Raw genomic sequence first — 14,016 nt, 5'->3', positions numbered from 1 at the left:
ACTGATCCAGTTGCAGATTTGTTTGCTCTGATGAGAGAAGGATCTCTAGGCCCTTTTTGAGTTTTAGATTTCCCCCTTGAGAGATGGACACATAGCTCTGCTATATCATGAAGTGGAAGTTGAGATATGTCTCCTTTCCCCATCATGTTCAAAATATCTATCCATTCATCTCTAATGGCTTTTAATAGAAGGGCTTTCAAGGTCTCCTCATCTAAGTTACTCATCTTTGCTCTTTTCAGATTGTATTGGAATCTTTCAAGTAAATCCTCCAAGTTTTCATCTTCTCTTTGCACCATTTTGAATACCTCATCCTTGTGATTGGTGGGCATACAATAATCCAGGTACCTATCCAAAAATGTTTGTTTCATATCATTCCAAGTCCTAATGGATTGAGTGAGTAATCCCATGAACCATTTCAAGGCTGCTCCTTTCAATGTTGAAGGAAACAGTTTGAGTTTTTGAGAGTCTTCCAGATAATCATAAGTTCGACACACGACCTCAAACTCAAATAGAAATGTTTCAGGGTCCTCATTTCTTAACCCATGGAAGTTTGGGAGGACAGATGGTGAGATGTTTTTCATTGTGGCTCGGGAGTCCTCATCGACTATAGGAAATCCGAATGAGTTATCTCCATCCCTATTTCCCCCAATGTTACCTCTACCTCCTCCATTATTTCCTCCTCCTCCTCTACCTCTACCAAATCCATTTGCTCCTTCCTCTGTCATGGTAGTTTCCCTGGAGACTTCAGAGTCCTCTGGTTCCTCTACTAAGGGTGAACGAGAAGGAATTTCTCCCTCTTCTTCTTCAGATGATTCTACTTCTTCAATTCCAATTTGTCTCTCTGTAGAAGGAAGGAAAGGATCTCTTTCTAATTCAGATTCGATGGAAGGTGTGGGAGAGTCAACTACTACCTCTTGAATTCCAGGAATCCTAAGGCTAGGAGTGTAAGTTGGAGATGACGGAGGTGTCTCTTGTCTATTCCTTGAAGTAGATGGAGTTGTAAAAATCGAACTCTTGGCTCTAGCTAAAAACCTTCCCCTAGAATCTCTTGCTCTATGCATGTCATTTTTTTTATTTTTCTTCAAGTCGGGCTAATAGTTCTCTTTTTGATCTTCCAGGTCACTCTAGGTGCAAGAAGAGAGCATACTCAAGAAACTATTAAACCAATAACTTTCTCTTTTCTGATCCTCCAGATCACACTAAGTGCAAGAGGAGAGCATACTTTGAGAGGTTATCAATTTTCCTTCCTTGAAATTTTCTTGTTTTTTTTTTAGAGATTGGCTACCTAGTTTCACTTCCCTGGCAACGGCGCCAAAATGTTTGGTCAATTTAGTGTGGTCTAAATTTCTATTTAAAATGTCAATCCGGGATTCGTAAACTGATGAAGTGAAGTGTACTATATGTACTAGATAACCATTTCCTTAATATTTTGTCGTTTTTGAGTTTTTAGTTTATTTTTGGATTTATCTTTCCCTGATGTGTGATGGTGAGAGTGAAAGTGAAGTATGAAGTATGGATGGTGATGGTGGTTTCTATGGTGATTTTATCAAACTTGAGTGCTCAAGAAGAAAGCTTTAGAACAACTAAACTGAAATCAATTCTTAAGAGAAAGTAAATGCATCAAAAAGTGAACTAATGACAATGGCCCAGTATCCTTGCTGCTGAATGAAAAGAAAGTAAAAACTGAACTTAAAGCAACTCAAACCAAAAGCAAAGCAACTAATTCACACTACTTAAACTCTTCAGATCCTTTACCCTTCAGCTCAATCTACCTTGTGGGAAGTAATCATGAATAAGTCAAGCAATATGCTATCTAAATGGCAAGAAATTAAATTGCATAAAAGAAACTAGTCACACTACTTTAACTCTTCTGGTCCTTTACCCTTCAGCTCAATCTACCTTGTGGGAAGCAACCATGAATAAGTTTAAGCAATATGATAACTAAATTGCAAGAAATTAAATTGCAGAAAGGAAACTAATCACACTACTTCAACTCTTCTAATCCTTTACCCTTCAGCTCAATCTACCTTGTGGGAAGCAATCATGAACAAGTTTAAGCAATATGATAACTAAATCACACTACAGTTAGTAATATTCTGATTTCTTGCTAATAGAGTCACTTCACTATAGAAAGAAACCATAAATTGATGAGCAGTATGATATCTAAATAACAAAAAAAAAAAATAATAAGTAAGAAAATCACAACTTGAAAAAGACAGTGCTGAAATTAAACTTCAGAAAATGAAAGTTAGCAGGAAGGACAAGATGATCTCATATGTCAATAGTTATCAAAAAGATGAAAATTTGCCCGGGCTGCCTAAGAAAACCTGCATAAAAGCACTGATCAATTAAGAGTTATAAGAAAACAGAGGTGAAAATCTAAACAGCAGTGAGTTAAGAAACATCAAACAGTGTGTTATGTACAAGCTAATGATACAAGAACATAATAAAACCAAATGAAAACTTTACAAGGCTTCAGCGTGCAGGGGCCCTCTGCCACTTCAGCCGGTCAACAAGTAGTCACACGAATAAACTCAGAAAAGTCTTCTCATATATTAAAGCAACAACATATATAAACAATGGGGTGATAACACAACAGTTCAGAATTTACATATCAAGGAAAAAACTCTTTTACAGCGTTCATCGACGCGTTATTTATAATGACAAAATGCTGAAACTAGCTAACTAACTCCTACGCTATTGACTGTGTTGCCAAAGACACGTAGATCCCTTCAGCCGAGATCTAGCGTAACTGTCATCATGTCTATTAAATCTCTGGAGTGGTTGCTGTTAGATTCCGGTTACAGAAGTGATCTCCAGGTGTGCCGATGTCTTCATGAGCTGAGGACTGTGCCACGTAACGTTCACGTGCTCAAAACAGAGACGTGCCACCGCTGAACTCCTTGGTTGGCTCTGCCTTTGACCTTCGTTGACCGTGACCTTCCATGGATGATTTGGCTGCTTCGAAGGGACACGTTCCATGTATCCGTCACCTGGAGCTTGCCCATGTGGCTCGTTTCTTCATAGGACACCTGTAGCACAGCTTTTAACAAAATAGCTGCGGAATCCTGTGCTGGCTGCGGAAACCTGTGCTGGCTGCGGAAACTGACAAGTTTCTGCAGCTGCATGAACAAAAAAACTAAACCAAACAACAGTCATAAGCATAGTCATAAAACCATGTAAAAAGCTCTTTTTAAACTACAATGCAATGATTTAACAGCTGGGTGGATGAAATAAGTGGAAAAGGAAGGCTGAGAGGGTGTATAGGAAGGTGCAGGTTTGAGGCTCAACAGTCTGTATGGACAAGTTTGTCGCTATTTGGTTTTAACGAGTTTAACGACAAAGATAACTCGATCCTTAGAGTCTGAAAGGGACGTAAAGAAAACTCCAACAATCCATTTTCGTCATATAATCCCTTAAGTCCGAACAAGTATAAAATAATACAAAAGGGATGAATTTTCGGTAATTTTAATGAGCCAAACAAAACAAGTGCTCGATCTTTTTGTGTAATAATCCCTCAGGTCAAAAAAGATTAAAATCTAAAGGAGGGATAGCACTTCCGGTCACTTTAACGAGCTGGAGAGGCCAATTGCTCAGCAATCTTTTCATATTTTACGAGTCAGATGAAAAGAGCTTAAAGGAGACTCGTTTTTCGAGGAACGAGTGATAAATTCGAGTAGCAACTGATTCCAGGTAAGGTTTGGAATTTTCCAATCACGGCAGTGTCACATGGATGGCTAACAGGATCACTCTTCGCAGCTGTTCCTCAAAAAGGGTAAACAATCAAATGGAGGTGAATGATCGGCCAATACAGAGTGGAGGTGATGATTAGAACACGACCAAGGCTTCAAAGGCTGATGATAATGCATTCATGATGGTTATTTACCGGAAATTGGTTCATTTTTTAATGAATGAGCTTAAACTCTGGGGGAAACATTTGCTCACTGCATATGTTTAATTTTTAACGAGCTTGAACTCCACATAAAAACTGCTCGAGGCAGGTTTATTTTTTAACGAACTTAAACCTTGCGGTAACACTGCTCGTGGCGGGTTTGTTTTTTAACGAGCTTGAACCCTGCGGTAACACTGCTCATGGCGAGTTTATTTTTTAATGAGCTTGAACCCTGCGGTAACACTGCTCATGGCGGGTTTGTTTTTTAACGAGCTTGAACCCTGCGGTAACACTGCTCATGGCGGGTTTATTTTTTAACGAGCTTGAACCCTGCGGTAACACTGCTCATGATAAGTTTGCATGCCCCCAGCATAATAACGCAAATCGAGGTGCATGCCCCCCAAGCTTCATTGCATTCATTGCGGTGGTTGGAATGAAGGTTTACCTTCGAGATCTTTGAAAGACTCGACTTGGATTTTACGAGATCGTAATCAAAGACTCGATTTGGAAAGGGAGTTGTTTCATTTTTTAATGAGGTTGACACAAGATAGGAACTATCCTCAGAATCCACCGTATTTATAGTATTTGATAGAAAATCAAAAACTGAAGGATGATTAAGGTCATTGGAATAATCTTCGTTGTAATCCGGGAGATGGGAACGATGGTGGTAATCTTCCCATGGTGCCTCTCCTAACATCATTGACTGAATGATTCCTTTGTCTATAGAATGTACATGCGACCAAGGATCTGAAGAGGTACCATATTCCTTAGACCTATCTATCCAAACACTCGATGAGCGTTGATTTGGGTTTGGTCCCCAGGCCAAGAAAATTGATTGCTACAATATTTCTAAAATGGCGATGATCCATGCTGACAAAATGTTTAGGAATCTTCCGAATCCATTAGATATAGAAGATTTCATATTGCAGGTTTCCACTGTGGCCACTTCCACCAGATTATTTTGAGGCGGTAGGGCAAAAGTACCCATTAAGGCAGGGTCTTTTAGGAGACCTACTCAGATATTTTGAAGCGAATGATTGCTTCCATGGATCATTGGAATTCTTCCCGTAACTTGTGAACTGTTGGGGAGAAATGTTTGTTGGTCAATGATTGTAATTCCTCCTTGGAAGGGAAATGCAATCTTCCTGAAGTAGGTCGACACAACTGCAGCCATGGCATATATCCAGGGCCTTAATAAAGCTATTCGAGTTTTCCTCCACATTCTTGTATGATTGATGATATATGCATTTGTGTGGTCAATATATATCTGGTCCTATATTGTTTATGATAGTAGATCTCTGTTCTTGGATAGTGTTATGCTGCTTTGATTCCACAGGTGCTCTCTGAAGCTGGGTAGACGAGGAAGCGAGTGGTAAAGATCTATCATAAGGGAGAGGAATCAAGCAAGGAACCAAGCGCAAGACAGAGGTTGGTCTCCTTTATTCCCCTCTTATCTACTTCTCATAAAGGAAAATGAAAGTGGTTTTAGTTTGTTTGTTTCTAAGGTAGCTACCAGCCTTAGTGGAGCTAGCAGCTCTACATAGACATTAGATTTCCCAATAACAAAATGGCGACTCTACTGGGGATCTCTGGGATGAGAAATCTATATATAGATATTTGCAGAGGTGTGAGTTAGCTCTGGGTTTTTTATTAGTGTCTTCTCTCTGATAGTTCTTGATTCCACTTGGAGATCTCATTGATCTCTTACTCATCCTTGGGCGATTCTGAGAGGCAAGTGTCACAGGAGAAGTTTCTGGAAGATTCCATGATCATCCACCTTGCAAATTGACTTTGCCATTTGTCCACTCTCGCCCATCGCACCCCATAGAAGGGATTTTCAGTATGCATCGCACCTCCCGTGTGCATCAGGTGGGATGCATCGCACTTTGACCATGGAGCAGGTGAGATGGTCTAGTTTTGACCAGTTCTGAGTAGTTTTTCATGGAGAACTTCTAGGAGATGATGTAATCAGCTGACCTTGTTCTTTTAGGAGTTGGAACAACACTTTTAGGGACTTAGGAGCCCTTGGTTTATGGACATATATGATTGGGGTTGCAGTGCCCAAAAATGTCTATAACATCATGCAAACTTATCATGAGTAGTGTTTAACTGCAGGGTTCAAGCTCGTTAAAAAATAAACCTGCCTCAAGCAGTTTTTATGTGGAGTTCAAGCTCGTTAAAAATTAAACATAAGCAATGAGCGAATGTTTCCCCCAGAGTTTAAGCTCATTCATTAAAAAATGAACCAATTTCTGGTAAATAACCATAGTGAATGAATTATCATCAGCTTTTGAAGCCTTGGTCGTGTTCTCATCATCAACTCCACTTTGTATTGGCCGACCATTCACCTCCATTTGATTGTTTACCCTTTTGAGGAACAGCTGGGAAGAGTGATCCTGTTAGACATCCTTGTGACACTGCCGTGATTGGAAAATTCCAAACCTTACCTGGAATTAGTTGTTACCCAAATTTATCACTCGTTCCTCGAAAAACGAGTCTCCTTTAAGCTCTTTTCATCTGACTCGTAAAATATGAAAAGATTGCCAAGTAATTGGCCTCTCCAGCTCGTTAAAGTGACCAAAAGTGCTACCCTCTTTTAGATTTTAATCTTTTTGGACCTGAGGGATTATTACACAAAAAGATCGAGCGCTTGCTTTGTTCGACTCGTTAAAATTACCGAAAATTCATCCCTTTTGTATTATTTTATACTTTTTCGGACTTAAGGGATTATATGACGAAAAAGGATTGTTGGAGTTTTCTTTACGTCCCTTTTAGACTCTCTAAAATTGAAAAGGACCGAGTTATCTTTGTCGTTAAACTCGTTAAAACCGAATAGCGACAAACTTGTCCATACAGACAAGAACGAGTTTCACTATCGCTAGGCTCGTTAAAACATAGCGATGGGTTTGCCCGAATGGAAAATTATAGAACAAGCATATGTTATCCTCCTCAAGCTTGAAAAAAATAAAGAGGTACTAGTCAGCAATGACTAGGGAAAAATTGGGAAGAAAACTTGAAGAAACTTTGTTGGTAGCAAGTCGCTCTTGAACATGACACTTTCACTCCACATCTGAGTCGGGTTGGGTTGTTCCGTTCACCGGTCATATCACCATTGGTCCATCACACCATCCATATTTGGGGTTAACACTACCAATCCATCATGTCAGTGTCGCCGATATGTTCAAGAGAAGTCACTCAGAGAATTCACCTGTGTCTCTTCCACTGCAATACATTTACGCTCCATTCTTTCATGACCGCCACCTTGAACCTTATGTCATCATATCGTTTTCACCTCCATTAAAATCATTTGCTCTATTCCATGTCATTGATGTGGGATTCACTAAGGCCCTCCTATGACGGATCACTTCTTGTCGACATCAGCTCATTATCCAGGAAGTCGATTTAGGAACAACCCTTTCAATACTTTGAAGCTTGCATGCCTCAATGGCAAGTTTCTCACTTCTGGCAATAGGTTTACATCAATGGCCTTCGACCGAAAGATTTTGCATGGTGTTCGACGCCAAGTCCCTTATTCACACCATGTGAATTGTACTGTAGTACCTTGAGGGTCATCATCATTATCGGTGATTCCTCTCGCGCCTGTTAACAGCTTACATCATTAGCTGGTAATCAGGCGATGTCTTTCCATGTTCGACTCCAGAACATCTGTCACATGGATAGACTTGTACTTTGAGTGAAGATCGAATGAGATTGAAGACCCCGGATCTAGTTTCATCCATCCGGGCTGCAATATATATTCAGGAAAAATAAAGACATCAAATGTACATCATTGCTGCACAGATAATCATCCAACCCAAGGGATGATGGCTCTACCAGAATCATCAGTCTGCACACAGACGATTGTCTGTCTTGTGTACATGAAAATGAATTTATAACTCTGAGCATGGAAATGCCCGCCTCAGCTAGATCATGAAAATATTATGAAGATAATGTATTGTATTGTATCTTATTATAGGTCACCTTCCAGCTCGAAAAAACTTCGGATCCTCATGATAAAGCATTTCACCCGACATCAAAAGATTAACGACCTCATGCTTTAGGGGAAAACTGTTAAAGACATTTTTGGGCACTACAACCCCAATCATAAATGTCTGTAAACAAAGGGCTCCTAAGTCCCTAAAAGTGTTGTTCCAACCCCTAAAAGAACAAGGTCAGCTGATTACATCATCTCCCAGAAATTCTCCATGAAAAACTACTCAGAACTGGTCAAAACTGGACCATCTCACCTGCTCCATGGTCAAAGTACACTGCATCACACCTAAATGCACATGGGAGGTGCGATGCATACTGAAAATCCTTTCTATGGGGTGCAATGGGCGAGAGTGGACAAATGGCAGAGTCAATTTGCGAGGTGGAAGATCATGGAATCTTCCAAAAACTTCTCCTGTGACACTTGCCTCTCTGCATTCACCCAGGGATGAGTAAGAGATCATCAATCTCCAAGTGGAATCAAGAACTATCAGAGAGAGGACACTAATCAAATCTCAAAAGCTGACTCACCCCCCTTGCAAACATCTATATATGGATCCCTCATCCCAGAGATCCAGAGGCTGGAATTTTGTATCTTGTAAGGAAGTGCTGCTGGTTTCTTGGTGTAACATCATAGTGTTGGGTGATCTAAGCTTTTCATGAGGTGAAGAAGGACTTTCTTGCTGAGAGGATGACGTTGGGTCAGAACAATTGGTTGTAATCCTCTTTGCTATTCTTGATTATTAATAAATATATTCAAGTTTTCCTCCACATTCTTGTATGATTGATGATATATGCATTTGTGTGGTCAATATATATCTGGTCCTATATTAGTAGATCTCTGTTCTTGGATAGTGTTATGCTGCTTTGATTCCACAGGTGTTCTTTGAAGCTGGGTAGACGAGGAAGCAAGTGGCAAAGATCTATCAGAAGGGAGAGGAATCAAGCAAGGAACCAAGCGCAAGACAGAGGTTGGTCTCCTTTGTTCCCCTCTTATCTACTTCTCATAAAGGAAAACGAAGGTAGTTTTAGTTTGTTTGTTTCTAAGATAGCTACCAGTCTTAGTGGGACTAGCAGCTCTGCATAGACACTAGATTTCCCGATAACAATTGTGCTACAAATAAGGAAATTGAAAAACTAAACGAAACAATGGTGGAGGTCCAAATGGAATAGGCGGACAGCCACCAATATCCATCTGGATTAGTAAAAGTGTAAATGTGCAAACATAGTAGGTGTTACTACCCACAAAAAATGTAAACAATGGTGGAGGTCCAAGTGGAATAGGCGGGTGGCCACCAATATCCACTGGGATCAGTAAAAATGTAATTGTGCAAACATAGTAGGTGTTACTACCCACAAAAATGTATGCAAGTCCTTACCCTTTAGTAAGAAATCAGCGTTTCCATTTCATATATAAATTTGATTTTTTTCTAAAAACATAACATCCACTTAAGTGGCAAGAAACACTTATTTTAACACATGCATTATTCCAAAAGCTTTGACTTCCTTGTAACCCTCATCAAGCCTTTTACACCTAGTCAAAGAAAAGAAAAGGCACGAATTGTATCCGCAAATTAATCTTAAAGATAAGATAAAACATCATATTATTTATATATAATCATAGAAATATTAAACCCCTTATACAAAAACAAAACATTAATATCAATAAATTCTAACACATATCTTACACATATGTCAGATAACATAGACATTTTAGTTTTTTTTTTTTTTTTAATTAAGGAAAATACCAATTACGTCACGCATCTACCACTTGATAGGAAACCAAACTCTTCATATAAATGGCTTAAAAATTTTTATCCTTTCAATACTCAAATCCAAGATCTTTGCTATTATTTTAAAATTGCAATCCCACAAAATGATTAACCTAAAATCATAAAAAAAAAAAATTGGTTTATCCTTATTTGGAATAAGGACTAGAAAAGAATTCAAGGTTCCTAAAACCTTTCCACTCAATTTTACCTTCCCAATAACCCAAGTAAAATCCTCCTGTTAAGATCCTTCATGAATGAAGCCAAAACTTATTTTAATTCTTCTAGAAAGTCCACTGCGTTAGCCTTTCATTATTTTCCACTAAACAAAATTGAGAAAGTGTGCAGTCAGCTTTAAAAAAAAAGCGTTTGCTAAAAGAATTAATTAACTCCATTTATCGTTCCCTGGATCCTAGAGGTTGTTGAACTATATAAGAAGTTTCAACCTCAGTTACAATAAAAATAAATAACATCGGGCTCACCCAAGCTGGTAAAATTCATCAGATGATCTGCATCAGTGAAGCTGTGAAAGTATATACAAATTTTCATTTAAAAAAATAAAGACTCACATGTTCAAGCTAGATAATTTATCAGATAAAATAATTTCAAGGTTAGCAAGCATAATTACAACTATTCTAATTTTAGAGATCCAAAGGTGGATTATTCTCTCAGCTATCAAATTTGTAATGCTTGTCAACAGCTACAGTAACGTCCCATATGCAGCTTAATCCCTTGGGTATAACCACTAAGTCTCCAGCACCGAACTCCACGTAATCAGAGGTTCCCTTTACATAAACTGTTACCTTCCCCTTGACAAGATAGCATGTCTCTGCTGCATCAAACTTCAGAGCAAACTTGCCCGGGGGACAGCCCCACCTGTCAAGAAAAAAAACACACCCATTTTACACATTGAAATTTTTCACCATACCAAATCTATAAACACTGTAGAATTTACACAACTACATCATATTCGATATAAAACATGTAGAAATTAATAACACATTTTTTGAGAAAAAAAATAGAAATTAACTATGTATAATTATAACAATAACTGTTTGGCGTTTTTTTGTCCTCGGTATATATGATGGATATGTTTCAACGGGCTTCTATCAGCATATGCTTTCTTGTGCCTTATTGCTTTGAATCTGAGCCCGGTTCTGGATGTTTTGTATATGGTTCATCCTGTTCTTCTCTCAGTCTTTTTCTGATATAACTATGTGTCTTCTGTTCTAGGTGCTTTTATGCACATCTGTTCTTCATGTTTCCGTCAAGTGATGGTTTTGACTCGTGGCTTCTCAAGCTGCTCTTTTTTTGTATCTGTATCCTATCATGGTTTTTATATTGACTTAATATAATCTATGAAGCTTTTTTCTCTGAAAAAAAGAAGAAAAAAATGAAAAAATAAAATAATTGTTTGGTAAATTGGTAACTTTCAAAATATATATAGTTATAACAATAATTGTTTGGAAAATTGGTAACTTTCAAAAATAAAAATAAAAAACAGTTGTTATTATTACATTTGATACAGTTATTGTATAAATGCTACACATCTGTAAATAACAATATGTTTTGTGAGAATTGAATTTATTGGAAATGAATTGTTCACTAAATTACTCAAATTAATATTTTTTGACAATAAATAACATGTTTCTTGAAAATTAAACTCACCAGAAATGAATTGTTCATCAAATCACTTAAACTGATATCTTCAAACTGATATCTTTTAACAATAATTTGATTGCTGAAGTTAATAAAATTGTACATACTTCACCTTTTAAATTTAAACCTATAACATCATATTTATTAATTAATAAAAAATAAATAGATTTAAAGCAAAAAAATTAAGAAGATCAAAATAGATGAGCTTATGGAAAGTTAAAAATTTAAAGATAATTTTAAACCTTAAAAATAAAGTGAAAAATGAACACAATAATCAGAATCTCTTAGCATATTTTGAAGGTTAAATGGGTTTATGTTAATTTTTTATTTTATGTACGCAATGAAGAAACCTGATAACTAGCATCTCTCTGCAGCAGTGATTAAAAAAAAAAAAAGGAATTTAGAGTCCCAAAAACAATACAGAGACACCACAAAAAAAACATAAGGAATTTAGAGTCCTAAAAACAATACAGAGACACCGGCAGAAAACTAAAAACACTAAAGCTTTTTAGATTTTGAAAGCATAAGAGAAAAACTTACTTAGGCCATGACTGGATGCCAAGCTCAGCCAAACGAGACTGTGAGGGATATTTTTCCATAAATCTTATTCCAAATTTCTCCTCCTCCTTCCCTTCTTCCTCTTTCCTGGCTGTCATGGCCATCTTCCACAGAGCAAAATATGTTTAAAGCTCTCTCTTCTGGATCGAACCCAACTCAGAAAGACCTGAAAGAAATCCTAGACATGCCCCATCAATCCAAAACTGCCAAAACTCATCAATAACGACAATATGATAATATAGGCAAAATCCGCTAAGAGCCAGATGTTCAAGAGTTCACTATTTCTTAAATTCAGAAAAGAGATGTCTAACCCCCAACTGAAAATAAGATATTAGGTCACAGTTTGCGTAATAGTTTGAAAAAATGTTGCAAATCATATTTTTTAAAACGTTGGAGCCTGAGTCAATAGAGACAGATTGCAAGCGTGGCCGGTTTCATATCTGCCAGACGATTCGTCTGGTCGATATCAATGATGTGACAAATTCACCCTCTGTTGTGTAGACTTGGTCAATGTAGACAGGGAAAGTCTATCTTAGCACTTATTGAAGCTTAACTTACGTGCTTGTTTATAATTTTGGTGTTTAACATTTTAATATTTATTTTTTAATGTGAGCAATTAGGTTGAGTCTAGGTTCATAGTGGGATATTTATTTTTTAATTTGAGAAATTAGGTTGAGTCTAGGTTTACTAGTGCGATGTTAGGATCTATATTAAGAAAGTAGGATGTTATTATCAAGATTGAATAAAGATCGATCAAGTTTAGATATTTTTTTGAGATAGTTTAATTTTCTATAGGGATAGTTTAATTCTTTATGAAGATTGTTCCCATCCGAAACTTTTTTCTATGAGATGTCAATATGAGACTCTTACGAAATATCAACATGGGACTTGGTAGGAACTAAATCTCACACAAACCAATCTGTATACACCTCATAAATACACTCCAATCAATCTTCTCAAAATTGATTATCTTTAAATTGATTTGATTGTAATTACCATGAACATTCGCTTGTCAAAGAAGGTAACATTTGGATTAGCTATAACCAAATGTGCCAAAGTTTTGGTTTCCTTGTAATTAAGAAAAAAACATGTAAATTACTTGGTTAAGATTAATTTAAATGTTTACATTTTAAATCATTTTTGGATATATTCCTTTTATGAGTTTTGTTCAATATACAGTGAGAAATTTAAAGATTGTTAGTATTGACAAAAAAGCTTTCGGTCAAAATCATATAGGAGAAAATTTCATCCATGTGTATAGAACCAACCAATGTGGTTCATCTTCATGACAAGATGAGGAATGCATCAAAATAAATAGATGTAGAGAAAAGCTAACTAGCAATTAGAATATAACATCTAGTTTGACTTAAGAACCATTATTAATAAAGAATATATTAATAATATAAAAACTATTCTATAGTAAGAAATAAATAACAATTTTTTATTAGGATTGTATATATTGATTGTTAAAATTACAATTTTGTTTTATTATTGTTATAAGGGTTTTTGTGGTGTTGAATAATATGCATTTAAACATGTAATTTGAATAATGAAAAATTACATTTCCAAAATAACAATTATATAACTAATTTTTGGTGTTGCGGCCTGAAAAGTCTAAACATAGAAAACATCTAGACTTATCCATTTAATTAAGTTAAAAGCTTTTAGATTAATTGTAAATAGTGTATATAAACAAATCAACTTAGTTTCATAGTGATTCATATATACATTTAAGTAATTTCAATGTTGGAGGAGTTTACTTTAATCAACTTACTTAACAAAGTGTACTCACATGTAAGTTCATTGTTATGCTAAATTTATATGTAAATTTTTATAGACTTATCCATTTAATTAAGTTAAAAGCTTTTAGATTAATTGTAAATAGTGTATATAAACAAATCAACTTAGTTTCATAGTGATTCATATATACATTTAAGTAATTTCAATGTCGGATGAGTTTACTTTAATCAACTTACTTAACAAAGTGTACTCACATGTAAGTTCATTGTTATGCTAAATTTATATGTAAATTTTTATAGATTAATTCCACTAGACTAGTTAGTCAGAACATATTTGATAAAATATTGAATTATTTACTATGAATGTTAATTTTCTTTATATCTTAGATTATTTATTTAGATTTGTATG

At 36.3% G+C, this 14,016-nt stretch overlaps 1 protein-coding gene across 1 annotated transcript; it reads right to left on the bottom strand.

Annotated features, from left to right (window-relative positions):
- Nucleotides 1–10,221: 10,221 nt before the first annotated feature.
- LOC149211965 (uncharacterized) lies at nt 10,222–12,211 on the bottom strand. Its single transcript, XM_089390515.1, has 2 exons — nt 11,851–12,211; nt 10,222–10,527 (listed from the first exon to the last, which is right to left on the bottom strand). The coding sequence occupies exons 1-2, from the start codon at nt 11,970–11,972 to the stop codon at nt 10,320–10,322; spliced, it is 330 nt and encodes a 109-aa protein (XP_089246641.1). The 5' UTR covers nt 11,973–12,211; the 3' UTR covers nt 10,222–10,319.
- Nucleotides 12,212–14,016: the final 1,805 nt, after the last annotated feature.

The sequence above is a fragment of the Pinus tabuliformis genome, chromosome 1_1 (assembly GCF_031772625.1).
Source record: "Pinus tabuliformis cultivar Carrire ecotype Pingquan chromosome 1_1, CPIR1, whole genome shotgun sequence".
NCBI classification, from domain to species: Eukaryota; Viridiplantae; Streptophyta; class Pinopsida; order Pinales; family Pinaceae; genus Pinus; species Pinus tabuliformis.
Note: the sequence above shows the minus strand (reverse complement) of the source record. Positions and strands in the feature narration are given on the sequence as shown.